The sequence below is a fragment of the Melanotaenia boesemani genome, chromosome 17, assembly GCF_017639745.1.
Source record: "Melanotaenia boesemani isolate fMelBoe1 chromosome 17, fMelBoe1.pri, whole genome shotgun sequence".
NCBI classification, from domain to species: Eukaryota; Metazoa; Chordata; class Actinopteri; order Atheriniformes; family Melanotaeniidae; genus Melanotaenia; species Melanotaenia boesemani.
The window spans coordinates 27832632-27860077 of NC_055698.1; the positions used below are offsets into that span (position 1 = coordinate 27832632).

A 27446-nucleotide genomic window follows, 5' to 3' on the forward strand; every position below is an offset into this window, starting at 1 on the left:
TCACTGTAGAATGGAGCTCTTTATTGGGTTGCAAGAGGCTACTAAAACAAGCATGTGTTTTTAATTTATATTACTGTAATGCTAGAATTATAGCATCTTTAAACTTGCTCAGTTTAGCTGAACAATCAATATTATTTAAATAAAAATGCTTTCTACAGAACTGTGTCAGATTCTCAGTGATGCACCACTTAATGACAGTTAATTCAGCATCCATGTTGCATCCTACCTATACCACAATCTCTTTCTAGAACGTTAAAGTCAGTCCTATATTGAATCTTGTCTTATATTTTGCTGAGTCTTTCTTTTCCTCTATTCCTCTGATGAATTCCTCTTACGTTTCTTTGCGGAATCAGCAGTTTTGCATTTACAAAACAGCTGGTGTGTAAATATCTCCTCGCTAGTGTATAACATGGTGGGTAAAGCCAAATTAAGCTGCACACAGCAGCCCAAAAGCTAAAGTTGTGAAGTGTTTTTCTGTGCCTTGGGATGCTGCTGGGCAGTGACGGTACATCAGAAATGTCCCTGTACCATCAAACAAATCTGTAAAGCAGAGTTTTAAGTTTGGAAACTCAAGACAACTTTACTGATCCCTAAAGGACAATTCATTTGTGGTTCACCCACATCCACCTCACAATCAACAATCAATCTAGAAACAATCAGTCAGATCCAGCAGTCCCAACAGATAAAAAATAACTAAATAAAATATAAGACTAGAAGCACAAAAAAAGAAGTCCAGGCTAAAATCTCCTGGAGAAGCTATTTGTTCTACTTAAGGGAGTTACTTAGTGCAACTTTATGTAACTTTCCAATCTTGAAACTCACTCTCTTTATGAAGTAGAATTGCTTGCCCTCTCTTTATGTTAAGGTATTACCTCACAATGAAAAGTATCATGAAATTACTTAGAGATGTGGTGCAGTGTAACCCAAGAACAGGTATTCAATTTTTCAGTGTAATGAATACAGGATGTCTGTGCATGTAACCATGGCAGTCTTTCAACCTTTCAGTTCTGGAGCTGCTGTGAAAATGTCAAAGAGATGAATATAATTTAAACTGTTAAGGTTTTCAGTTCTGTTTAACATCACAGTATTATCCATGACTCATGTCTGGGTCACACATCAGGCATCAGAACACTTCACAGATTACATGCAGGTCTGGGCTCCTCCTCAGCGTACAGTAAGCATGTTTTATAATCCTGCTAGGCTGACCTTAAAACGCTCTGCCAAGCTAAATCCAGATCTTTTTCCCACATTGACCCCTGTTATTCTGGTTATGCTCCAGCAGATACAGGCAACCAGCCGCTTAACTGTTATTATTATCACTTTGGGGTTAGGTCATCATATAAGTTCTCTGTGGTGCTAAAAATATGACAGAGAGTGAAAAAAAAGAAATTAGACTAATGAGTATTATGTGTTTACTGTTGGATAATCACATGTAAGTAAAGAACTAACACATTTCATGTTGGTGAAGAGTGAAAATTCAAAGTAACTTGATGGTACAAGTTTTTCTTAATTTTCTCTTTAAGCAAAAATGGTATAAATCACAGAAATGTTCAAAACTTATATCTAAGGATGCTTAATGGGAACTCAGAGATTATTAGAAAAGATTCAACTAATTTTTGCTTTAATTGTAAATAATATCAATTTAAGTCTGTTATTTTTGTAGGTTATTAAGTATAAAGAATAATCCTTCCGTTTAAAATTTTTACTGAAATGTAAAAGTTTGTAACTGAATTTAAATGTAATTTTTCAATTAAAAGTGATACGATTAATTATACATCCCAATACTTCACATCAAACTCTACCAGCACCTTGCCAGAAAAAAACAAACAACAACAAAAAAAAAAACATTTTACTTTAGTTTAAATTTGTCATTGGATGGTTAAATGCTTATGTTGTAATATTAGTCTTTGTCAGGAAACGAAATGAGATCAGTTGTGTATAAATAGTCTTAAAACATGGCTGTATGAACGCCTGGACGACAAAACCAAATTTATTGTCTTTGGACCTGAGAATCTCAGTATGAAAGTCTAAAAATGAGGAACCTTGGAGCCATTTTGGACTAGGAGCTCTTCTTTAACCCTTTGATGCTGTAGGTATCATATTTGATACACAGTGTTTCTGAGACCTTTTGAATCACTGAGTGGTAAAAACATAGCTCAAAACCATGTTGTACACAATCTGAAACTTGTCTTCTACCCCCTGGTGGAGACAATAAAAATATTATATTGATATAACATGGTAAAAAATGGTTAATATACAAAGTACATTTTTATTTTTTTTAACATCTTGCTTAAGAGCAAAAGAAAGATTTCAGATTTTAAAAGAAATAGAATTTTTCTCACCATTTTTTCTTGGGTTGGGCTTTAATGGATTATCTATCTATCTATCTATCTATCTATCTATCTATCTATCTATCTATCTATCTATCTATCTATCTATCTATCTATCTATCTATCTATCTATCTATCTGAAAAGAAGAGCTCAGAAATGAATATCACGGTAAGATAGAGAAAACGAAGAACAATATATACGGAGAAGAGGAGAGATGCAGGTGTCAGATTCAGGAATCTAGGTGAGAAATAAAGACAGGAAGCAAAACTAAAAGGAGGATGAAAAACCAATTATTCTAAAGTGTCTGACTCTGCCAAAAAACCAGTTGATACCCAGTAGATCTTTTAGTGTTAGCTGTGACACTTTCGCCTTTCTGTTATCACATGCAAATGGCATAATGAATAAATTCTACATGTAGAAAATTTTCACAAAAAAAGTTTAGTTTTTCAGTAGGCAGCAGGTGTGCTGAATGCTTGCCTGAAAAAAAGTCCTTTTTTAATGCTGGCAGTCTTCTCACTCCTCTTTGTGCTACTGAAAGATGGATGTCATGAAATCGTTTTATTCCCAAACGTGAAACAAAGCCAGAATGAAACAATGCTCTTTGTGTGATAAAAACATTTCAGGAAGTGTTGGACTGACATGTACATAATTGTTTTCCAGGAAGAGATAAGCTCATGTAAACGCAGTGGAATGAAACTATGAATAAATTTAAATACTTCTGTTCAAAATGTGGAAAAGAGAACTTTGTCATCTGATAAAAAAAAAATTGACTCACAGTTAAGGAGCTGAAGTGCCACTCTTCTACAAGCAGACTTGTGTATCCTCTAAAAGTTTCAACTATTATAGGCTATGAGAAAATCTTTCAGTCTTTAAATAAAGCTTTGAGATAAATATCTGAGTTGAGCTATTTGATGAATAAGGTTTATAAGTTTACAGAACGAGTGCATCATTGGTGAAAAACAGGACCACCAAGCTCACATTAAAGCAGTTGTACCAATACAACATATACCCATATTTTCATTTCATCTGTCTGTCTTAGTAGTGAGATTCATTTTGACAATGAAATCAAGGCTGAATTCCAGTAAAACCCAGTGTGGCATAATGTATCCTGCTGATTATGACTATTAAGCTTGTAAAATGTTGTATAGAGAAGCAGCGGGTTAGAAAGGTGGACTTAGCACTGGAAGACTGTTCTATCATTCTTGTTTTGCTCATGGTCACAGTTTAAATGCTTTACTTTTATGAAAATGTGCCATAATGCTGAGTGTTTAACCTTTACCGGCAGACTGGATGGCTTTCAGATGGGATCTAGAGTCTTGCTGTATCAGTGCTGCTGATCAGCGATATGAATAGATGATAACAGCCCACTCAACCTGTTAGGAGGCATCTGTCATCTGGAACAGGTTCAGAGTAGACCTGCTGCTCCTCCACACTGAGAAGAGCCAGATGAGGTGGCTCAGGTATCTGGTTAGGATGCCTCCTGGATGCCATCCTGGTGAGGTATTTTGGGTACATCTGACCAGGAGGGGGCTCTGGGGAAGAGCCAGGACATGCTGGAGAGACTACATTTCTCAGCCAGCACCCCCAAACAAACAATCTGGGAAGGGGAGTCTAGGCTTCTCTGCTAAGGCTGCCCTTGCGTCCCAACCACGCATAAGAAGATGGATGGATGGATGGATGCATGGAATGATATAAGCTACACACAGAAAATGTCCAACACAAAACTTTAATAGTTTACCGCAGTTAATTCAGTGACATTTAGATAAAAGGCTCGCCTACTAGTGCTGGAATAGAGAATGAATGAATCAATGAATGAATCAGTGAATGATTGAATGAAGTTATTAAAATCTTTTTCCTGACTTTTTTCTTTAGAAAAGTGCTGCAGACACCATGACAAAGCTCCAACACTGACTTATCTTTGCTCAGGAATAGGCAGGGTATGTGTGGAATATCTATGCATTATTTTTTGTAAGAAATCAAAAGAAACCATTTAAGATAGCAGCCTATGTTTTCCCAATACAGTTTTTGTATAGTTAAGTTTTGCATAAAAAAATATTTATTGTGTTTAAAACAATAATTTTAAAACATCTACTGCCGACTTATTTCCATTTTCTTACTCACTGGATGAATTTCCTCTAGTGTTGTCCTTTGTGTTGGTGTAATCTTATCACCTCAGAGCAGCACAATGTCCCAGTCCTGACTTTCTGGATGTTGGGGGGTCAGGACAGCTTAGTTTCATACCCTTCACCCCCTCATCTATGCCTCTCTGCCAGGTACTGCCATCTCATGGTTAGGAATCATCGTTGCACCGTGGATAGATATTTGGGCAGATTTCCTTGGAGACAAACGAGCTTGTGCTGGTAATGTGGGAGCAAATCTTAAGTTCATTATTAAATACCCCATGATTAACTGGCTGGGTGAGCCTAAGTTAAATTAAAATAGGTTTATAAAATACTCAAGCAGTGGAACATTTCAATCAGGCAAAATGAGAAAAAGTCCAATTAAAAATGTTCCAGCATCTAATTACTGGAATTAGGCTGTGGTAATTAGACCTGAGATCACCATGTAATCTGATTTAGCTGACTTCAACCACCTCCTTATTGGTTTAGTCTAGGCAACAAAAATTACTTATCAGGAAAAGGGTCTTCGGGGGCAGGTTTCAGATTCTTTAAGCCTCCAAGTTCTGTGATTTTACTGAGTATTGGCTTTTTGAATTGTGTTAACTGTGCTATGAGCCAGTAGAGCTAACTTGCTACTTTTGGCATGAAGGCTTTCCAAGTAATCCAGTTAACAACATGACTGCAATTAATTTAAGACTAGCAAGTGATAAATGAAAAAATATGTATACTCATAGTCTTTGTCTTGTTTAGTCTTTGACTTTCATTGCTTCACACAGACTTTACTTTCCGATTGGATTTAATGGGAAAGGTTCCCAAAACTTTTGACTGGTAGTTAATTTTCATCATCAAAAGCATCAGTATGCAGTGCAGCAATATTTCAACAGTTAAATGTTTTCTTTATAATGATTCAGCTTGTATCATTTTGTTAGATTTTGGTGAAGGAAACAACTTTATTTATAGTAGATCTAGGGGATCTAAGCACATCTTTTGTACAAAGAATAATTTACAAGGCCATCATTAGAAATGTCACATGTTGTGTGAAGAGAGCCAAAATGTTGAGGAAAACAGACTGTAACGCCTGATAGAAACTGGAAAAACTAAATTAAATGATGTCAATAACACAGTAGGAAAAAAATGATCTAGATGCAAACAGAGAGGGCTGAAGAGGTTAGATATTACTTGGGGTAATTAACTAGTAAAACACAGGTGTGGGGCAATTAGGAGACAAATCCAAAAACAATCCAAAATCAACATTTAAAACAGAAATGAAAACAAATACAGAGGATTTACAAAAAAAAAAAAAAAAAAAAGAAACGTAGTAAAAGAAAACACCAAGAGTGAATTAGTCTAAACCAGCAACTTAGGAGGAACCAAAGAACTATTAACAAGTGCAAATAAACACGGCTGTGATAGAGGAGATGTTTGGAAAAGGCAATGACATAAAAACAACCATTTCATGGAAAAAAAAAGTCAACCAAGTAGGGCAAAGTCGAAAAACCAGCTGGTAAAATCTAGCTTTTGGTTAAAGTCAGGTGGAAGTAAATCTCATTTTCAGGGTCATGTAGGCCAGTGTTTCTTGATTCTGGTCCTTGAGGACCCCTTCCCTGCATGTTTGACAGGTTTCTGTACTTTGACTCAAATGAATGACTCATCAGCAGGCTTGCAAAGCATTTGATGAACAGTTTAGTTAATCTAAAACAGGTTGGAAACCTCTAAAACATGCAGGACAGGCTCCCCGGGACCAGGCTTGAGAAACACTGATGAAGGTTACTTCTGGGAGACAAAATGTTGGTCAGACAAACTGAAATGATCAATATTGTGCAAGAAGTTTAGATGTGAATTTACTGCATGACCTGTTAAAGTTGAGTTTGATCAGAAAGTCAATGTTTATGAAAGAAATATGACTGAAGTTTAGCATCAGGCTCCGATCCCATCCCTCCTCACACATGTGATTGATATTGGAGTAATATTTTAGAGAAATTTAAACCTATAAGTGGATGCAGGGGTGCTGGAGGGGCTTAAAAGAAATGTAACATACTGTTTTAAGAGGCAGCAGCAATAGCCACATTTTAAAGCAGGCAACACATTGTTTTGCTTGCCATTGCTTGAAGATTACATGACAGATTGTGATGTAATAAGAATCCCAAGAATCCATTTGCCTCACAAGCTAAGTCTGCTAAAGAGGTTTGCAGAGCTCCTAGAGGAGTATTCTTCTCTTTTCAGATAAATATTTAATATGTGAAAGTTTAATAAGGGATATCTGTTCCCCTGCATCTGCTCTCATTCTCTGGTGTCTGGGCTTATTGCCTTCTACTTTTTGAACTTATCTGGCTGAGCCACATTCTTTAAACAATATTCTGTTTCGTCATTTCCGCTCCAGATGGACTCTTGTGAATCCTGCTTCCTCCCCATTGCCATGTCTTCCTGGGAGCAGAGGAGCCTCATCAGAAATATCTACCTCTCCCAACCTCTGCTGATCCACAACCAAGAAGGAGGTCTAATTTTACAGAGCTATCTACCACCTTACTTAATCTAGGGGCAAAACTGATGGTGAAATGCTAAAACAGGGATACTTTCAACATGTTTAAACATTTCAGTAAAAAGAAAACAAAAACTATCATCATATTCATATTTGACATCAAGTTACAATAATAAACAATCAAATGTAAGAAGAAGCTGTATTTTCCATTTGGTTCAGGGCCAAATTTCAATAATGGCTAAAAACAGCCTCATGTAATTAGCTTTCTGCTGGTCTGTATGAACTTCTATCTTCCACTTCAGCCTGCTGAGCATTTTAATTTGCCTGCTCTGGCTCTTAGGTGAGATACCTGTCTCAGTTCATCTTGTCTCCCTGTCCACCAACTTCAAGTGCTCCTTTTTCCTGACAGTTCTTTTCTTTTATCTTCTTTCTCTGTCCTTCACTTCTAGCCCTCCATTTTTGTGTGTGTTTCTGTCTGCCTGGCCTTCTGGTAATACACACACCACTGATCACAATGCCAGGCACATCTGACTGCAGTGCTTGCTCTATTTCCTAGGCAAAAGGAGGACCACACACTCAATGACCCTTTGATAAGATGGAAGGAAACTGGATTGGAATGTGCAAATGCAGTGATTGACACTTAAAATTCAGTATAATGTCAATAAACATTAGTGGAAGGTAACACTGGTATGTTTACAGCCCTTATTGATTTCTTTGCATTCACTATACTGCGAGGCCATCCTGGAAAAATGAAAACAGTCTGGTTATTTTATGTGTCTTCTGCTCGGAGTGATGGACTGGCAAAGGTTAAATCTTTTCTCTTCAGGCAGCATTACAAAACCGTGATACCTGCTTTTATTTCAAGCTTCTTGGATTTCTGTAACAGACTTTATGTTGGAACGAGTCAATCTTTACTGTCACGCCTGCAGCTGATTCAGAACGTCTGTAACAACACAACAACGCAGCTGCACAACTTTTACCTGTAATAGAGAACATGTATCACCCCTGTCCTGGTTTCACTCCCCTGGCTGACTATACGTTTTAGGGTTCTTTTTAAAATTCTTATTTTTGTCTTTAAATGTCTAAATGGCCCTGCCCTGCCTTACCTCTCTGAGCTTTTTCACCCCTGCTCGACTTCTCGGTGCCTTAGGTCAGCTGACCAGCTGCTCCTGCAGGTACCAAGGTCCAGAAGGAAGCCCAGAGGGGACATGGTCTTCTTCACTATTGCTCCACAACTGTGGAATAATCTGCCTTTGCACATTAGAGAGGCATCTCTAAAATGACTTAATCAACACTGCTTAATACTGAAATGAAAAAAGTTGATCACTTTGAGTGAAGAGCAATATGAGTTAAATCAACCTCTGAAGATTTTTGTTCAGAACGTTTTGTTGACAGTGTCCATGTTAAAAAAAAAAAAAAAAAAAAAAAAAAGGAAAAAAAGGAAAAAAGACCTCGAGAATTAGAAATGAAAATATCTTCATGGTCATTGCACCAGTGAGCAGTTTATTGCATAACTGAGCATGTAAGTGAGCAGGTTTGTTAAAGAGTTTTCTACAAGGAAACTTTGGGAGTGTTTCAAGACTTTTGCACAGTACCGTGTGTCCTAATATGAACCTATTCCAGCTGGTTGTTGATAATAGTTATGCATCCTGAAATAGCTCATTTACAAAGTAGCAAAGCTGCAGTAACTCTTCACAGACCGTGTGACGAGAAACCTAATCACTTCCTAATGAATTTCACTCTTGTCCCATAAAGGGGGGATCCTGTGTTACTATGTGGACATACTATGTTACAAGAGTCTGCAACTACATGGAAAAATATCTATGTATATCAGGTATATGCATCTAATATTACTTAAGATTATTCAGAATATATAATCATACTTGGTATTGGTATAAATGCAAAATCGTCCTTCACTGGCTCTGACTGAGAACAACACTATAAACCTTTAAATAAATAGATTTATTCTAGTATTAACAGAACTCAAGACATGCTTCCTGTACAGCAAACTGGATCAAGTGCTGCATTGCTTGTGTCAGCAGGCAGAACGGTATCAGGTTATCACTGTCTGGTGGAATTGGTCAGATGTCAGAGCTGTAAGATCATGTGAGCCCAGAGACATCCAACTGACAGCAATAGTTGTTTTCAAGGTGTTGAATCTACTATTGCCTCTTCAATCAGCGGGATCGTAGCGGTAGCAGACATGAGAGTCAGCCAGCGTTGAGCTGACACAAGCCCCCCTGCCACAGCCCTTTCCCCTTGGCCGACTTTAATGTCATTAACAGGTGAGGGACAAAAATAGCTCGGGGAGGCACACACACATACATACACTAAGTTAAGAAGATTAGTTTGAGCGTGCAAGGTATAATGCATTTATACACAAGTACATTTAAAAAAAAAAAGAAAATAGGGATCTCATTCAGTGCAACTGTTGCAGTTAGTGTAAACAAACAGATTCAGTTACAGAAGCTTCAGGGTGGTTTCATACCTCACACATGCACATGCATGCAGACACACTTATTTTAAGCATTACGTTTATGGAAGCAGGCATATACACACGGAATTGCAAGTTAATATGTAAGAATGTACACGCACTTTCACTTATAAATTAACACACACACACACACACACAGATATGCAACCTGCAACTCTATGTGCATGTACACAAGTAAACCCACATCATGCACAACCAGCACACAGACACACACAGGCATTTGGGCTCATGGCTTAACCCCCATCGTCCCGTCCTCCCTCATACGTAACACCAAACCATTTTGACTTCCGCCCCCTTTTCCCACCCCCCTCACCCGTACGCCTCCCCCTTGCCGACTCCCTCGCCTCGCCTCACCTCGCCCTTCGTCACTCCGAGCAGAAGCACACACACAAAAACCAGGTCAGCAACTTGTTAATGTCATTGTTGTGATATTTGTGAAGTGACAGAGAGCACTGTGAGGCACGCGTGCAGCACGTGTTAAAGAGTAAAAATAAATAAAACTAATGTGTCTAATTTCAGCATGATGCTTTCTGGTTGCTGAACTGTATTGGTTGAGGGGGGGCTGGGCTGGTGGTGAATAAAGCTAAACTGACTTCTTTAAATGTTGCCTGCACAGAGTTTAGTGTAAGTGTATTATAACAGAAATATCCTCCATGGAGCTGATTCCTATTTAGAGACAAGAAAAGGATTTGTTATAAGAATGAATGTGTTTGACGCTGGTCTGAGTTTCTTCCTTGTGCTTCAATGGTGATTTTCCAGTCAGTCAAAATGGATCCCTTATAAGGAGGAACGTGGTCAGTTTTGATGAGTAAGGACAAGCAATCTTATTTATCATTCTTCAATGGTTCCAAGTGTTTTTTCAACAACTTCTAAAGTTTTCAATCACTAACAAAAATGACTACATTTTGATAGGAAGTGTGACTACTTTTTGAAGTTGCTCATTTATTTTGCAACAGCCCACGCTGATGTTGGCCTTATCTCCAGTGTTTGAGTAGTTGCTTTACAATCAGATAATTGGTAGTTTAATCCAATGCAGCTCCATGTGGTGAGGTGTCCATGGGCTAAACACTCAAAACTAACATTGCCTCCAATCTGCTCATATTTCTGTAACTTTAGAAGAATAAGAAGTGCTGAATGAGTGGTTGTGTGAATGAAAACTATGTAAGCTTAAAATGGCCATTAAAGTATGGACGTCATACTATCAATTTGTCTCTGATGCTCTGTTTTAGATAGGAATGTCAGACATTAGTTTTTAATAGATTTTTACAGCTAATTGTGATTTATCATACATCAGGTTCAAATGCATTTAAAATATGTAGAAGTATTACATATAGATTTACATTAAATTACCCATTAAGTGTTTAGATGGGTCTACTTTTATTGCAATGACTTATCTTAACAACATTGTTCAGTATGTCTAATACTGGTTTGTTTGTCTCTGATTGTAATAAATATGTGGATAAAAGGAGTTTCTTCAAAGTGGAAAGAAAGAAACTGAACTGTAAAGGGTTACGTTCACTCTCTGCTTGTTTATAGACAACAGGAGAGGTCATGTTATGCTCAGTTCAGTTGGAAATAAAGTTGGGAAAACTGCACTTTTAATATTGTTTTGGTCGTACTTTCCCCCCGACCCTGCATTAGAATAAATAGATATAAAATGGATGGATGGAAGAATGCTTTTATTCTGGTTAAATGCTTGGCAGCATGTTAATGCACAACATACCAAACTTCAGATAAGACACCAGAATCGGTTTCTGAAATTATTACAGTATTTAGCTTGTATTCGTGATTGTATTTCAGTGAAAACTAAACTCAGTGACTGAAAGACTGAAGAGATATTTCTTCTTATTGATTTGCACAGTGGTTGGCAAATTACCTCAAATGTCCAATATCTTGTAATATTCCTTTATTTCTTAGGTACTTATCTAATTTTGCATATCATGTAAACCTGTTTTACAATCCTAACCACATCACCTTATATCTTGCTTTGCAGTCTTACAACCTACAAATATCTTTTCCCATTTGACACTGGGGAGGTCAGGGATCAAACTGGCAACATTCTGATTGATAGACAACCCCTCTTCCTCCTGAGCTATGCACCTTTATGTGTGAATTAAATCTATCCATAAATTTTACAGACTTTCTTGTTAGAGGAGATCATTTTTAACATGTTACATATTTGACACACATTGTCTGAGCCAAAACTTTGTTAAAAAAACACAACCCAAGAGGTTTGCCTGGACGTCAAGCCTAGGTCTCCAAAGTGAAAGTCCTGTAACTTAATCCATTGGAAGGCTTTCAGCTCTTTTAAAGTTCATTCATAGAGCAATGTTTTGTCTTGCCCTTAATACTAAAGGACAGTTTAAGATGTTTTAGAGACACCAGCTTTGACAAATGGAGTTTGGAAATCATAATGGAACACTTCTACACTCTGAACAGCTTTGCAGCAAAAAACAAACAAAAAAAAAAAGCAAAAAAATGTATGCCTTCATCTTTATTGAAAACCATTGAAAAAGAGCTAAATGGCTAAGTGGCTAAATGAAATACTCCTTTTTTATAATCTGATAAAAAAAAGTTTGTCTTCTGTTGGTTACATGAACCTGTCTAAAACCTCTCAAAACTTGTGCTTGTTATCTTCTTAACAAGGCAGACACAGTCGAAAATATGGTCTCCCAAAGGGATGCCTTTAATTTATGCTAACAAGAGGAAGGATTGTATGTCACGTCTGTTGTCACCACATCTGAGCAGAATGCGGAACAACAGCTGCTTCATTCACTCGGCAGAAACAAAGGATTCAATTTTCCAGCTGTGTATCTGTGTAACCTCTCTTTGGCAGGGATTCCCAGAAAAGATAACTGGCTTTGAGTTGACCATAATAAGTGCTGTAGAGATAACACAAAGTGCCTGAAAATAGATATCAGGTATCAGCATGCTGACAGGTTTCTTCATATGTTTGCTGTGATATAACTGGCATGATTTGTGTTGCTAATGTTTTCATATTTCTTTATTGATGAAAAATGAAGAAGAGAAAAAATCTACACTATTGGTCATAAGTTTTGAAAAACTGTCCCACTGAATTTAATGGGAAAGTTTCCCAAATCTTATGACCGGTAGTGTAATTGAGAAGCATTGCTGAAGGTCTTCACTGTTTTCATTTTGCTTTTCTTCTATCATCAGATGATCGTTATGGTTATGAGTTAAATCTTCTTGGTTCTTGAAATATTTCTAGAAATTACTCGTGTGATCATGCCACATAATTGCAACTTTTGAGAGAATTATTTGTGGATACATTGAAACCTGTTTTACTTTAAATTTGTTTTTGTTTGTAATGTATTCAAGTTTAATAAATTCTGATGTAACATTAATGACATGAGTATTTTACTTTTATTTGGCAGCTGGTTTACCCAATATCCAATTCTAATTTATCCAAGTTATCTGAGTTATTGAAGACAAAAAATATGTCTTAGTAACTACAAAACACCTGCATTTTAAGTTTTATTTGATAATAATTGCTGTTGCTTTTTTGTCTCTTTTACTTTTTAGGAAGAATCGTCACCATCACTTGGTCACTTCTACCTGTTTTCACACTGAAAAGCAGAGATTTTCCTAAACTCCTCCTTTATTGTGGGATTTTTTGTTTTTTTCGTGATGACTTAATTACCAGCTATGAATGTGCTGTTAGAGACTGTGTGCTGTTTTCTCATGAAAAGACTGTTTCCTGACTTGATTTTTCCCTACTAAATCTTTCAGAACCACTACCTTTGGTTCCTGCTACAAAGGAGAGTTGAAGACATTTTTTTCTACTTTTAGTTTTCTTTTCTTTTTTACTTTCTAGATTTCTGCTTGTACATTTGGAAATATTTCAAGGACAGTTTCTTGCTTTGTAGCTAGTTTTCCTTTTTTTTTTAAAAAAAAAAAACTGATAATACACAACAAATTGTTTTTGCTATCATCTTTCGTCTTTTTGGCTGCTGAAATTTAATCAAGACAAATCTTAGCTACCCCTTGTTATTCTCTATTTTGTACAAAATGTGGTCAACATTTGTTGTGACTGATGAAGATGGCCGCACCATGGCACCAGGAGGAGCAGGAACAGTTGGAGGGGTTGCAGCAGGAGGACCACCTCAGGGTGGAGGTGGTCTGGCCAGCTTGATGGGTGGACGAAGTACATTTGGAGGGAAACGCCGCAGGACGACGGCAACAGGACATGCAATGAGTGAAGCCCAGGAGGGAAAGGTGACTGGTTTTGTGTGTTGTAATAATGTGTTTTTTCTGGAGCTGCATGAATGTTTTGTTGAACATTTGGAACCAGTCTGTCAAAAAGCTGCTATTCCAACTAAAACCAGACTTGTCTGCATAGTAGGGAAAACAATATTATATCAAAAACAATTTTTAATGAATGTCTTCAAGAGCTCAAAAGAGAGAAACATTAAACTCAAAAATAATTTTAAGTGTTCTGTGGGATTGTATTTACTGTAAAGCTTTTATCTAATAGTTTTATTGATTCCTTTAATTTTAAAGACCGAAATATATGTATGGGAAGTAACTAAATTGGTATCCCAAGTTTGGTGACTGACATCTTGTCAGATTGCAGGATGTTCATTTATAATAATACATATTCTGACTCTGTTACTTCAAAGTACTGAGATCCACAGGGAATGTGCCACCACTGCATCAGATTCTGTCACAGAACATGGACTTGTTTTTAGCTACACTGTCAAAAGAAAAAAAAAGAAAAAGAAAAAAGAAATCTAATATTCCAGCCACTGAAAGTTAGCATGTATAACAACAGCAATTAAATTACAAATATAAGACATAATCCCTCACATTATAAAAATGGGTATTCCGGCACCAAGGCAGCAGCAAGGGCCCACAGCGGTTCCCATTCATTACCAGTCTGGGGACTTTAATGTGGATCCTTTAAATTATGATAAACTTGAAAATGTATCATAACAGCACTTTTATGTAAAATTAAATTGTATTGCATTCTACAAAATTAATTTTTCTTAGGTATTTTCACAGATTTTTCATGTTGTTTCACATTTGACTTGTCAATTTGCAGACTATTTAAATGATTTTATTGGTATTTTCCAGTATCTAAAAAATACAGGGATGTTGTGAAATAATACAAAAAAGAAAAAAAAAAATACAATTGTTTTAATAGTGTAGAATCATGGCCTGTTTAGCTATAGTAAAAAGCTGGCTATGGGTACATTTCCTGTTATTAGCAATGTTAACAAGTACCAAATCTCTTCAATCAAGTAAAAAAATTCCAGTCAGACCTGTGCTGTTTTTTTTCACATTTACTTGTATCACTTGTGTTAATGCAATAGATCATTTTGACATGTGCAGAGTTGTACCGCTATCCGATTTACCGGAAACAGTAGAAATAGAAGAAGCTTTGATTTGTGGTGTAAACAAACACTGCAGTGTTTGCATACTTATCTTACAAAATTCAGTTTCTACCCCTTAATAATTTTATATTCCTGGTTTAGGTCTCACTCTGTCTGACACTAAATGTAAAAAAAAAAAAAAAAAAAAAAATCTTTAAATGAACTTTATTCAGTGAAGTAAACAGTGCAATACAAGCAGTATTCCAGGCATGTGCAGTAAGAATAGTTTTCATTCATGCTGATCAAAAACAGCCTGCAAAACCCACCCCTCTTGATCTGAATACAATTCTGATCTGAAATGAGCATGACTGGATTGGAAACTTCCAGGACTAATGTGTTAACTACTTGTTATTGTGTCTTTCCTTGTGTGGTTTTCAATATATAGGGTATTCATAAAGCATTTTTTGTCAACGTACAGGGTTTTAGGTATTGGTAATCCAAGAGTTGCAGGCTGCTTCACCAAAATAAACAAATAAATAAAATAAATTGAAAATGTTGTTAGTTTTGTATTTTAACTCCTTAGTAGGTGTGCTTCATTTTAACTAAGAACAATAGAAGTCAAAATAAAAATCAAACGAATGACTACACTAACATCCGCCTGTTATGAATCAGATGTAAGGCTATCATGAGAATTATCTGGAAATGGACTTAAGCACTTGGAACTGAGCACAGTGAGAGCATCTCTGACTGAAGTAAGCACCATGCTAATTCTGTGCTGTGTTTTGTGTAGGAGTGATGAACAGGAGGCCTATTTCTATTTCCATTCCCAGTCTGTATGAGCAAAGGGCATAACTGTCTTTGTATCATTTCTCAATAGTAAGGAACAGGATACATGTTAAATTTCCTTGTACAAATTTTATATCCACATTGTTATAACATCTGCGAATGTTTGCTAAAAACAGAGTTTAATGAAGGAGGAACACCGAGTTATTCTTAAACACAAACTTGAAAAATGTTTTTAATTCACAAATAAAATAAATTCACACTGAAATGATCTTTTATTGTGTTTGTCCTTAGATCAAATTGGCATTCTTTGTGGCCATCGTTGGTGTTGTTCTGACAGTTCTTGGGGTTGGTACAGAGTTCTGGGTGGAGCTGGCACCCCCAAAGAGTTTCTATAACAATCAGGTGAAACCTCCAGATTTTTCATGACATAATTTGTTGTTTTTCTACCCATACCAGAACCTCTGATCTGTTCTGGGACGTGTTTTGCAGCACAAAAAGCATAGAAGTAATGTCCTTTCAGAAATGAAATTCTGCTGAGATGATAAAGCAATGTAACTGTGGACCCTGTTCTGTTTCATTTCCATTTTGCAGACTTGTCTGACAGCTCACTATGGTTTGTGGAAGGGCTGCACCAAGACCCTGTGGGTGGCTGATATCGACCCAGAACGAGAGAGCTGTGGACCTGCTGAATTGCCTGGAGGTGACTCAAAGTATTTCTGGCTGGTTGGGTGGATGTGTGTGTTTTGTGATGGCTGACTACTCTTTTTAAGGGAAGAGAGGTTTAAGTGGATGATTGATAGACAAACTGGCTGACTGGTCATCTGTCAAACTGTTAAGCTTGTTGGAAAGTTTAGTTTGATGGTGTGAGTGAGCATGACTGAGTGGTCTATCTGACTTCCTGCCCAGACAATTCATGCTTGGCTCACTGTGTGAAGGCTGGCTGTCTGAACAGTTCAGCTGACTAACTGGCTGAGTCATTGTGACATGAATGAAATGGTCTACATTTTGTTTTTAGTTCAAATGAATGCAGGGTGTCTGCACAATTACATTTTGATTTATTTTTAGAGTTGCTTGAGTTTTCATGTCTTGGTTTTTGACCATTAAAAAAAGTATTATTTTTCATCAACTATATGTCCTATTAAGGCCAAAGATCATCTTTGCAATGGAAAACTGATGGAATTACAGCAATATAGTACTACATAGATACATTAGTAAAGGAGCCTGTTACGTACCCTTTTGTCTAGGGGTGTAAAAGGGAAGTAACACACTAGTTGGAGAAGGGAAAATACAATAAAACCCAATTTATTTACAATAAAAGCAATAAACAAAAATGGGTCAACCAAAACTAATGCTGAAATATTCCTAAATAAAAGAAAAGGCAAAATCCAACAAATTTATTGAAACTAAAAGTATCCCTTTTCAGGTTTACACGCCCACACTGGTGGTTAACAAACAAGAAAGGAAAGGAAATGAAACTCAAGTTCACTCAATTACTCAACTCAATGCAACTTCACTCAGCTCAGGGAGGATGTCAAATCCAACACAGAAAACAAAGGAAAGAAAGAGCCAGTAAGCTCAGAATTACTACCACAACTTGTAATCAAAACCCACACAGGGTAACAAACAGCTAACAGTCCAGCGATCACACCAAAACTGGCGAACTGTGTCCCAGCTGTACACAGCTGCTATGAATGAGGGAAATCCAAGGTATTTAAAGGCGAAGCATCGTCTTGATTGGTCAGCCACTGAAGATCCAGAACAGTCAGCAACCAATCCTGGTGAAGGAAGGTGGATCCAGGAAACAGTCCTGAAGCCAATCACTGGGAAGCGCTGGCACACTCCTATATTTACATATACGGCTTCAGGCTGACAAGCCTGGGGCCATAACAGAGCCTAACAAACCCATTCACATGCACAACAACATACTACAGCTATGTAGTCATTTCCCAATTTGAATTAGCTGGTAATTTAAGGTTGAAGCACAACTGTTGGAAAGGACATAAAACATAACTTCATTGAAACTGCAATACATCTAAATTTGAACTTTCTTTGGTGAGTTTTGGTCATAACTCACCTCATTAAATTCACATTTTTGAAGAATGATTAACACAAAAGTAAATACCACTACATTTCTATCTTAGATGATACAAAACGCTGAGGTCAGTGTACTCATTCACACAATCGGAAGAGATAACATTTCTCCAGTTTTGGCCTCTAACATTGGCTCCCTGTAAAGTTTAGAATCAGATTTAGAATCCATTTTTTCACCTACAAAACTCTTATTGGTCAAGCAATGACCTGCCTCAAAGATTTTATTGTTCCCTATCACCCCAGGAAAGCACTTTGCTCTGTCTAGGTTGGTCTGCTTGTTGTGAAATTGACTGAAATGGAAAAGGTGCTTTATAAAGGAAGCTGAGTTGAGGTTAGTAAAGACAAAAAGTTGCAATCAAGGAATAACACAAGTACAAAAAAAAGTATGGACACTGTCTATATTTAAATTAATTCAGAGTGCAGTAATTTGAAGATCTCAAGCTAATATTTCTTTACAATAGTTCATAGAAAACAAAATAAATATTGAAAATAAAACATTTCTTTTTCCATGAAAATGTTTAGTTCACCTTAAATCTCGTGGTAGCAACATGAGGGCTGGAAAAGAAGTGGTATCAAGAAAAAGCTGTTAAAACATGTTGCAGAAAATAGGTTATGAGCAGCAGGCCATTAACAGGTTTTAATATAAAAAGAGCACCTTAGAGAGGCAGAGTCTCTCTGCAGTATAAATAAACAGAAATTTAGCAACTCACAGAAACCTGCACTTAAAAATGATTGGGAAACATTAGAAAAAGTTCCTCAAAATAAATTAAAGGTAAAAAACTGGAAATTCAATCATTTACAAGCCTTTAATAAGAAACAAAAAAAACAGACAGTTTGGAGACACCTTGTTACAGAGGGAACCTGACTGAAAAATCATTACTTGCCGTCAGGCAGTACTTTAATCAGTGCATGGGCTCCAGAGATAATTGTAGGTTCCATCCACAAATGCAGGTTAAAGGACTATTGTGAAAGCAATAATGCACTTTTCTTAAAAAAAACCATTTGAGAATTATGTCTGCTTCATTGTTAAACGTTCAAATAAGTCACATTTCTTCCCACTTTTTACTTATCAATATGTGTTATATTTATGGATATAAATAAGCTACCTACTTTATTTTAAAGGATTAGCTCATTATGATACCAGTATGCAATGAATTTACCATTTAAGCTAAAACTCTATCAATGCATTTTACATTAAATTTTAACGTATTATGGTATAGCAAAGATGGTAAATTGGTAAATGGTCCGTATTTGTATAGCGCTTTACTGTACCTGGAACGACACCCAAAGCACTTTACAATATACATCACATTCAACCATTCACACACACATTCACACACTGATGGCGGAAGCTGCCATGCAAGGTGCTCAACCACGACCCATCAGGAGCAATTAGGGGTTCGGTGCCCAAGGACACCTCGACACGAACTTGACTTGGCCGAGGATCAAACCGGCAACCCTCAGGTTACAAGACGACTACTCTACCTTGCAGAGCCGATGTCTTTTTCAGGCAGATGTGCCCCAAGAGATTAAAAAAACAACAAAAACAAAAACATGGGGTCAGTAAAATGCCAAATTTTCTAACTGGCCAGATGCAGCTACCCTTAAATTGTTAATAGGATTTTAATTTAGTTAAGTGGGATTGTGTGCAGCAGTATTTGCTGTAGCACATTTAGCTGCTCTGGTGAAAAAAAACGAGGCTTTCATCACATTAATTAGGAGTGATGTGTGTGCATGTTAACTTGCTTGTGTTCGTAAATGTGCGAGGGAACAGATAGAGGTGTCACAATCTATTTGACGCCCAAATTCTAATTGCTGTAACACATCATCGGAACAGCAGAATGCAAATTGTTCAGGAAGCTTTGAATTGTCACCTTGAGCTTGTCATTGACGTTCACAGCTGATTATGTTTGATGGAGAACAATTAAAATCATTCGTGGTCAGGTTGTGAGAGAGGGAGTAAGAGAACTGTGCCTCCTTGAATTTCAATAAGATGTATATCACGATTGTCTGTGGCTAACAGAATTTACCTGGCAGTGTTTATTCTGTCTCAGTTACAGTAGCTGTTCCTCTCCTTTCTGCAGAATCAAACTGCACCTACTTCAAGTTTTTCACCACAGGGGAAAATGCTGTGATGTTTCAAAAGACAACACAGAAGAGTGAGTCATGCACCTCTTTTGGCTCTCTTGGCTTCAGCCGCTGTCCCACCTTATCCGCCCACTCCCTCCTTTTTTAACCTCCCCATTCTTTTTCCATCTTCTCCACATATCCCTTTCACTGCCTCCCCCTTTTCTCTGCTTTTCTTGCAGTTTTGTTTCTGCTCTCACTTAGTTTTTTCTTGCTGTCATCTATTCCACCATCTATCCTTCTCTTTCTGTCTCCTTTCCTTTCCTCTGTGACTGCCTTCACCTCCTCAAAACTCTCTTTTAGGTTGGCTATTGTCTGCTCTCTGAATGTTTAAAATGTATTCCACCCACGCTGCATTCAAGTGTCTCTGAGCTGCTGTCTAACCTCTCTTTTCACTGGCAGCTTCATAATGTATTAAGACCACACAGTGCCATACAATAAATGCAGAGATGTACACCAAAATCACTCTTTAGGCCTCAGTGTATTCATTTGATGAATATCTTCAGAGTTGGTGATATTGTCCTCTTTTTCTGATCAGACCTGAATGTGGCAACAGCAATGTTGGCTCTTTTTAGCCTGTTCTTGATGGTGATGGGGGCCATCTGCATCACCATGTCTCTCAGTAAAGAGATCCTGTTCTTCCTAAAGCCAGCATCCATCTGCTTTATTCTCTCAGGTCAGTAAAGGTAGCAGCAAACTGATAGAATTACTCAGAAATCTTAAGCAAAGTGTTATTAAAATAATAATAATTAGAAAACTGGTGTCTTCTCAGGTGCTCTAGTGCTACTGTCCCTCCTGGTCTTCCACCAGTCCGTCCTGGCATTCTTAGCCAGCGACCACACAGTTCCTCTTCACCACGAGCTCTCCTGGTCAGTTTCGTGTATCGGTTGTGCCGGCGCCGTCCTCATCGTTGGTGGCATCTTCTTCCTGCTGCTGGCGCTACCCTGCAGCCCCTGGCAGAAGTGTTTCCCTCATAAGGACAGCAGCAGTTAGTTGCTTAGAGGTGATGGTGCACATTATCTGCCCCTTCTTTGAGAAGGAAAGAGGTAGAGAGGTGAGGATGGTTCCCAGACACGTCTTGGTAGAGATTACTTTCTTGGTTGACCTGCAGCCATGTTTCTTAATTCCGGTTGTCAAGTACCACCGCTGCATTTTTTAGATGTTTTCTTACCCCAATATACTTGATTCAGATTAATGAATCTTCTCATCAAGTTTTTTTGCAAGCCTGTTAATGAACCATTCATTTCAGCCAGGTGTGTTGAAGCACGGAACATTTAAAACATGCAGTGCAGTGGTACTTGAGAAACACGCACCTGGAGGAATTGCAACCAGGAAAAAAAAGTGTACCAACCACTTTTCACAAGAGTAGCCTACTATATTTTAATGTTGTCCTCTTGTTCCATTCTGGATTACTGGTGCTAAATTCATTAAAATTTTTAAGAAAACACTTTGTTCTATTTAAGATACAGTGATCTCAATGCTTAGATGTATGTGGGAAACATTTCTATATTGTCTTACTTATTAGCAGTTTGAAAGCAATTTACTGTTAGTTATCAATAACATTCACTAAGGCTGTTTGCGTAATGAAAACCTTTCAGCAATGTCTCCCATCTCTGAATTTTCATTAGAAACTTCGAGTCAAACAATAAACACTGTTTTTAATTGTGTTGCTTTAAAGTTTACACAGTGGCTTAAGTTGATTATTGATGTCTTTGAACCCTTAAAAAATGCTGGTGTTCAGCTACTATTTCTATAAAGCAGGCCATAATGCATAGGCAGACAGCAAGTCTAGTGTTTGATGAATCCTCAAGTCAATGTTTTGTCATTTTAAAGTGAGAAATTGTGTCTTTTTGTTCTGGGAAGGTTCATGCATGATTCTTGTACCAGAATGTAAATGAGCCACATCTGCCCTTAGTTGAAAATATAGTACTTTTTTAAAATAAACGTTTAAAAACAGCAAAGTTACTTTCTGGGCTCCAAATTCCTTGACATGTTTACATTTTGTGTGTTATGAAACTGTCACAAAATCATATTGCTAAGCAATGACAAGCAGAAAAAATGTGTATATACAGATGGTGGGCAAATATCTTTCAAATACTTCTTACCTTTCTACTTTGCCATGTGTGATGGGTTAGACTTACAACAAAGACAATGAGAAGTGTAACTACACACACTGCTCTTTGTGTAACTCCATCCACAGCCGAATTATAAAAATGCCTGAAACCGCAAGGGTTGGGGGTGGAGGTGTGGGCAGGTCGGGATGCACAGACAGAAATGATTGACAGACAGACAGCAGCTGATGCAAAGTGAGATTCACACAGCACCTACGCCACAGAGCTGTCTTTGAGGTAGAATCTCCTCAGCTACACATGAACAAGGTGAACAAATTTTCTCAAGAGTATATGTGATTTTCATCACAATTATTGCCTTCCTCTGCAGATTTGCCTTTTTATGTTTTATATTGACTGTTTTGTTGATTATCAATAGACACTGATTAACTACAACATTATGGGTAACAGCTTTTTTGTCAGTGAGGGAGACCTATATAATTATAGGAGTGGTTTTTATGTTGTGGGTGATCAGTGTACGTTAGCTAAAAATTCTGTGTAGTTGTCAGAGTCAGCCATGTTTCCAAGAAATTACATTAAATTTAGGTTTAGATCAACAGCTTGATAACAGGGTAATTTTGGAGCTTAAGATTTCCTAGTTGTGAAATCTGGAAAGGTTTGCCTTATAAGTAGGTTTTCTCTGTAATGTAGCTTACAAATAAATGTAAAGTTTTTAATTTGTTATTCTTGACCTCATACAACAAACAAGGTGATTTCAAAACATTCTTAACTTATTTCTTTGCTGAGTGAATTACGACAGGTAACTAATGACAAAACTTGTAAATTTATTATAACAGAGGAACAATAAAAAATAATTTATTTTTCTTTCCCATTGTCGTAACTTGAAAATGTGAAGGTTGGAAATTATGTTTCCAAGTTCCATCTTTCCAATTTTACAACACTAAAAAGTGAACATGATTTAAAGCTGTGGATGGAGATATTGATGCAGAGGTGGGTTAATGATGTTTGAACTGAATTTTCAGGTGGTTTTTATGACTCCGTTGGGAAAATCCAACTCATAGTTTCAAGCAGACATGGTTGTCATGAACAACAATGTTACAAATATGTAAAAATGGTTTAACGCGTTAAAGGCATTACTTAATTTATGTAAATAATTGAGTTAAATTGTTAACGCATGACAACCTCCATAAATCCGTCACTTCTCTGTTATGACAGCGGGATGAACGATGGTAAAGATCAGCTGGGTGGCTCTATGGATGGACTTGAGAATAAACACAACCCATGGACGGCGCCTCTGTGGAGAATGAGGGTGTTTTAACACACATTTTTTTCCTGGTGAGAGGGTTCCACACCAGCACTTTCCCAGCTTTATTTTTTAAACTTGCGACGTTTTGCACCAACGTGTTTGCTCCAGTGGCTCTCTGGTCGTCTCTGAGACGGCTGTCTGTGATCAGCTGATCGGCTTCTCTCCTGTGGCATTTGTTTATAATTCAGTTGAGAAGGAGAAAACTAGAAGTTCAAGGTTCACAACTTAAATTACAACCAGAAAACATTTAATCCCTAGCATGTAGAGGCTGCCATGTTTTGACCTTTAGTGTTATCTCTGATAATTTATGAAAGAACAAAGTGCTCCTCTATGCCGAAATGAAAGACAGACAATCTCAGTAACTCTTTTGAACTGGATCGATTGAGTATGAATGAGTTCATTTTATTATTAAACATGACATGAATAATTAATGTCATCCTCTCTCAGGTTCCATTTCTCTCCTATTCTGAACTCTCAACATGTTCTCATCTTTCAGTTGCTGCCTTCTCAATCACTGTCATTGTGAGCAAATCCACTTTACAAGTCATGATAAAAATTGAGCTGACTAGTTTTATTTCATACAGTCTGTTCAGGCTTCAGTCCACTATTCCTTCATGGGCTTCAGTAACTATGTTGGGATGCAAATAGTTTTAGTTCTCTAAATTTAAACCCAAAGCTAATTTAATGGTTTAATGTACAATATATAGAACTTAAAAGACCCATAGACCAATCTTTTTAGATGGGTAAAGCATCCAGACCCACCCCTAAAATAATTCTCACTATTTTGATCATAGTTGCAAATATGGTATTTGAGGCACAAATCTTCACTGCAAGCAAGAAAACACAAGACTTCAATTGATTGTTAAAAGAAAAAGTACTTCCACTAATCTAAGTCAGTCTAAAATGAAGGCTATTAAAGTGGCTAGAATATGCAACAAATACTAACTAAATGAATGAGATATTTATGAAAGCAAAAAACCAAGCCTAACCCAAATAGAAGAACCAACCATTTTCCACCACTTTACCTGAACCAATGAGTGGAGATAATCCATGGCACATGTATGTATACTGTATGACAAAAGATATATAGAAAAAGTATAACGCCTTATTAAGAAATAATTAGGTAGGCGGTGCGTGCACTAGCGGGTCTAATGGTGAAACTTCATCGTCATCAATCAGTCAAGCATTGGTGATGCTGCAGTTAGTCTTGATTTAACATCACAGCTTTAAACATTTGGAGGTGATGTTACATCACCATCTTATCTGGAGTAAGCATTATCATGGAAGCTTGTTTTTTATCCCTATGAGAACCTATTTTTCAGGAAGTTTGTATTTATTAATACCATGCAGCTAATTGAGATGAAAACCATGAGGACAGAGAGCAGAAGAACAACCTGCAGTAAAAGTCCAGGATGATGGAAATCAAACCAGAAAATTTAGGCTCTACCAGGCCACTTTTGCACTAGTCTTGGAATTTTTAAAGCATTCTGGAGTGGTGTGAGAGCAGAAATATCTACAATATTTGTGTTTTCTGCAGGATTTTCCATCCAGGCTCTTCGTAATATCTTCCAAACATCAGCAAGTGAGACAACAAATATTCCAGTGCATTTACTGCTGCTCCTCTGAGCCTATAGCGCTGCATTGCTTTACCTGTTTTTGTTCAAGCTTACAATGAAAGAATCGGGTTAACATGCACCTGTGAGAATGTGTATGCTGCTTTATGCTTGCTCACCACTGTTGATGTTCTATACAGATACATGTATTACTGGCAAGGACGATAAGAAGCATCAACAGCAATGCTCAATGTGTTGCAAAAAAAAAAAAAAAAAAAAAGCAGTGATTTCCGTGGGAGAGCACGTCTTCAGCAGAAAGTGAAAAGGAACTGTGGAAAAACACTGGACCAAATGTTCCAGACTTTCTCCTGGAAATCTCAAGTGCTCATGTGTGAAAATACCTCCTGTTATGAGAAATATTTCAATTTGGGATCACTTAAAATAAAATATTTTTAACCTTGTAATGGTTTTAAGACAAGTTACCATGAACAGCAACAGGAAATCAGAGAAGGGAAAGAGAGCAATGACATATAACAAAGATCTCTGGCTAAATTTGAACTCGGGATGTTTCAGTTGCATGTTACATGCTGTTATATGATACAGTGCATTTTTAGAGTGCCTGAACTAGTATGGCTTTTTTATTTTCTTCTTTATACTGGCAATGACTCTTAAATAATCACATGATAATTGTGATATTTCACATTCAGTAGTTGCTTCTGGTCCTGATAAAGTTAGAGCAGTCTGTATGGTTTTCTTTAAAACTTGATCAACTTTATGAATGAGTGTATATGTGTAGGATCACCACAACCTTCACACAGTGACTTGGATTAACTTTGAATGTGGTTGGATGGGTTATAACTGTTGTTTGAGCCACTTTCTGACCCTCTGTTGCCCTAATTGCTGGTTAATTTCTTGTTAACGTTCTCACAGCCCATCTCTGTCACCATGTTGACCTCCTTCCAGGCTCACGTCTCTCAGAACCATCTCCCACGCTGTTTGGCAGCAACCTCCTGGCTAAAAATAGAGCATGGCCAATAGGACTGACGTAGCAAGAGAGTAACACAAACCTGGAGGCTGTGCATGCAAACACACTCTAATTCTTTTATTGACACACGTGTGCTCTTTATTTTGTCCACATGCAGGTTTTTCTACTCTGCATGCTCAGGACTTGTCAATGACACATGGAGCCTGAAAGGTGACAACAGTGAGAGACCACTTTAACCTGAACCCCTGATGTCAAACATCTTCAGTGTCATCTGATCCTCTTTACTGCACCACAGAGAATCAAATTATCATCCTCAGTTTAACAGGAGAAGTCATAAACTAAAGTGAGCACTGTTAAAGTTACAGTTCTCTCTACATCAGCAGTCTGCTACAGGTCCAGCTCCTTCTCTTTCAGTTTTTACACTCCAGCAGCTGTTCCTCTGTGATAATCAGACACTGCTAGCTTGCTAAGTAGAAAACATAGCAAACTAGCTGACATCAGTGCTCTATTGGTAAACAATCCCACTTGCTGATTAGCCTCTTTGTGACATTACTAATTTCATAAGGCTTTCAGGCTTTTTATTTGCATTATTAATCAACCTGATCTCAGAGAAACATGCAGAAAAAAGGAAACATGACCTCTTTAATGTTGTATTATGTAGTGGCAAAAAATGAGTTAAAAATCTGAGCTGGGCCCTGGATCTTTTCCATTTCTATTTACATTTAAAGCACAAAATAAAGTTTGAAAATCCCCTGATGTGTTAAAAAAAATCTTATTGTTGAACTATACACAAAGCATTTAAACAAGGATGTCGGCTGAAGATGTATAGCTTACATACGACCAGCAAAAGGAACAAAGAAGAAGTAGCTGCAATGCATTTAATGGCCGTCTACTATGCAGCCTCCTTTTATGTCTCTTTCTAAGAAAGTACATTATCATGATCTCCACCGTTGCCATGTTTGCAATACAACTGATAACGGAACTCAAAAGTGAACTCTGAATTCTGCACTGCATTCTAGTAGATGTATTACTGTAAACCATACCAACATAAAGCAGACACTGGGTTTGTGGGCAGTGACATTTAAAATGGATGTTTACACATTTATACATGTTTGTGAGTGTTCTTATTTGTGCTGCAAAACTTATCCACTGTGAAACTGAATTTCTGATTCAGAAGTTCAACCCTCACATGAGGGTCATTTCTGTTTTAGTGGTACTCAAACTTTTTGAGCCACGACCCCCAATATAACACACGTTGGTGTTCGCAACCCCCACTCGACAACTCAGTGATTAATTGTGTGATGTATTATATGGGTCATCTTGCAAATGTTCTTTAAATTTAAGGCTGGAAAACTGTCTGAATCTTCTTAAATAAAAACGGTAAAGTGGTTTGTCACGACTGTGACAAACCACCTATGTCCAAAATTAGCTTTTCTTGCAGAGATAATGTCAAATTCAGCTTTTTAACATGGCATGTGTACTAACTTTCGTTGTTTATGGGTTAATGTATAAAAAAATTAAATTAAATTAATGGTTTATTTAGACAGCCCTGGTAAAAATCCCAAATTTTTTTGATAAATGTAGGATATATATTTTTCAGAATTATCTGGTGACCACTGAAATTATCTCACAACCTCTACTTTGAAAAGCACTGGTCTAAATGTGATGCATATGTGGGGAAAAAAGGACTGTATTTTAATATTATTATTTATTATTTATTTATTTTTTCCGCACCTAAAGCAAGATGTTTCTAGACCAAACCAGTAAACTCA

At 37.2% G+C, this 27446-nt stretch overlaps 1 protein-coding gene across 2 annotated transcripts in view; it reads left to right on the plus strand.

Moving 5' to 3' along the window:
* The window catches only part of LOC121656312 (voltage-dependent calcium channel gamma-6 subunit-like), a 36595-nt gene extending 14883 nt beyond the window's left edge, over positions 1 to 21712 (plus strand). The window contains exons 1-7 of one of the 2 annotated variants that reach the window (XM_042011343.1): positions 9787 to 9823; positions 12968 to 13660; positions 15835 to 15945; positions 16135 to 16243; positions 19719 to 19793; positions 20300 to 20437; positions 20534 to 21712. In XM_042011343.1, coding sequence (XP_041867277.1) covers positions 13454 to 13660; positions 15835 to 15945; positions 16135 to 16243; positions 19719 to 19793; positions 20300 to 20437; positions 20534 to 20754 — 861 coding nt within the window. In that variant the 5' untranslated portion in view covers positions 9787 to 9823; positions 12968 to 13453 and the 3' untranslated portion in view covers positions 20755 to 21712. Of the gene's footprint in view, positions 1 to 9786; positions 9824 to 12967; positions 13661 to 15834; positions 15946 to 16134; positions 16244 to 19718; positions 19794 to 20299; positions 20438 to 20533 lie in introns of those variants that run through there. The other variant, XM_042011342.1, reaches the window with a different exon arrangement.
* The last annotated feature ends 5734 nt before the right edge of the window (positions 21713 to 27446 follow it).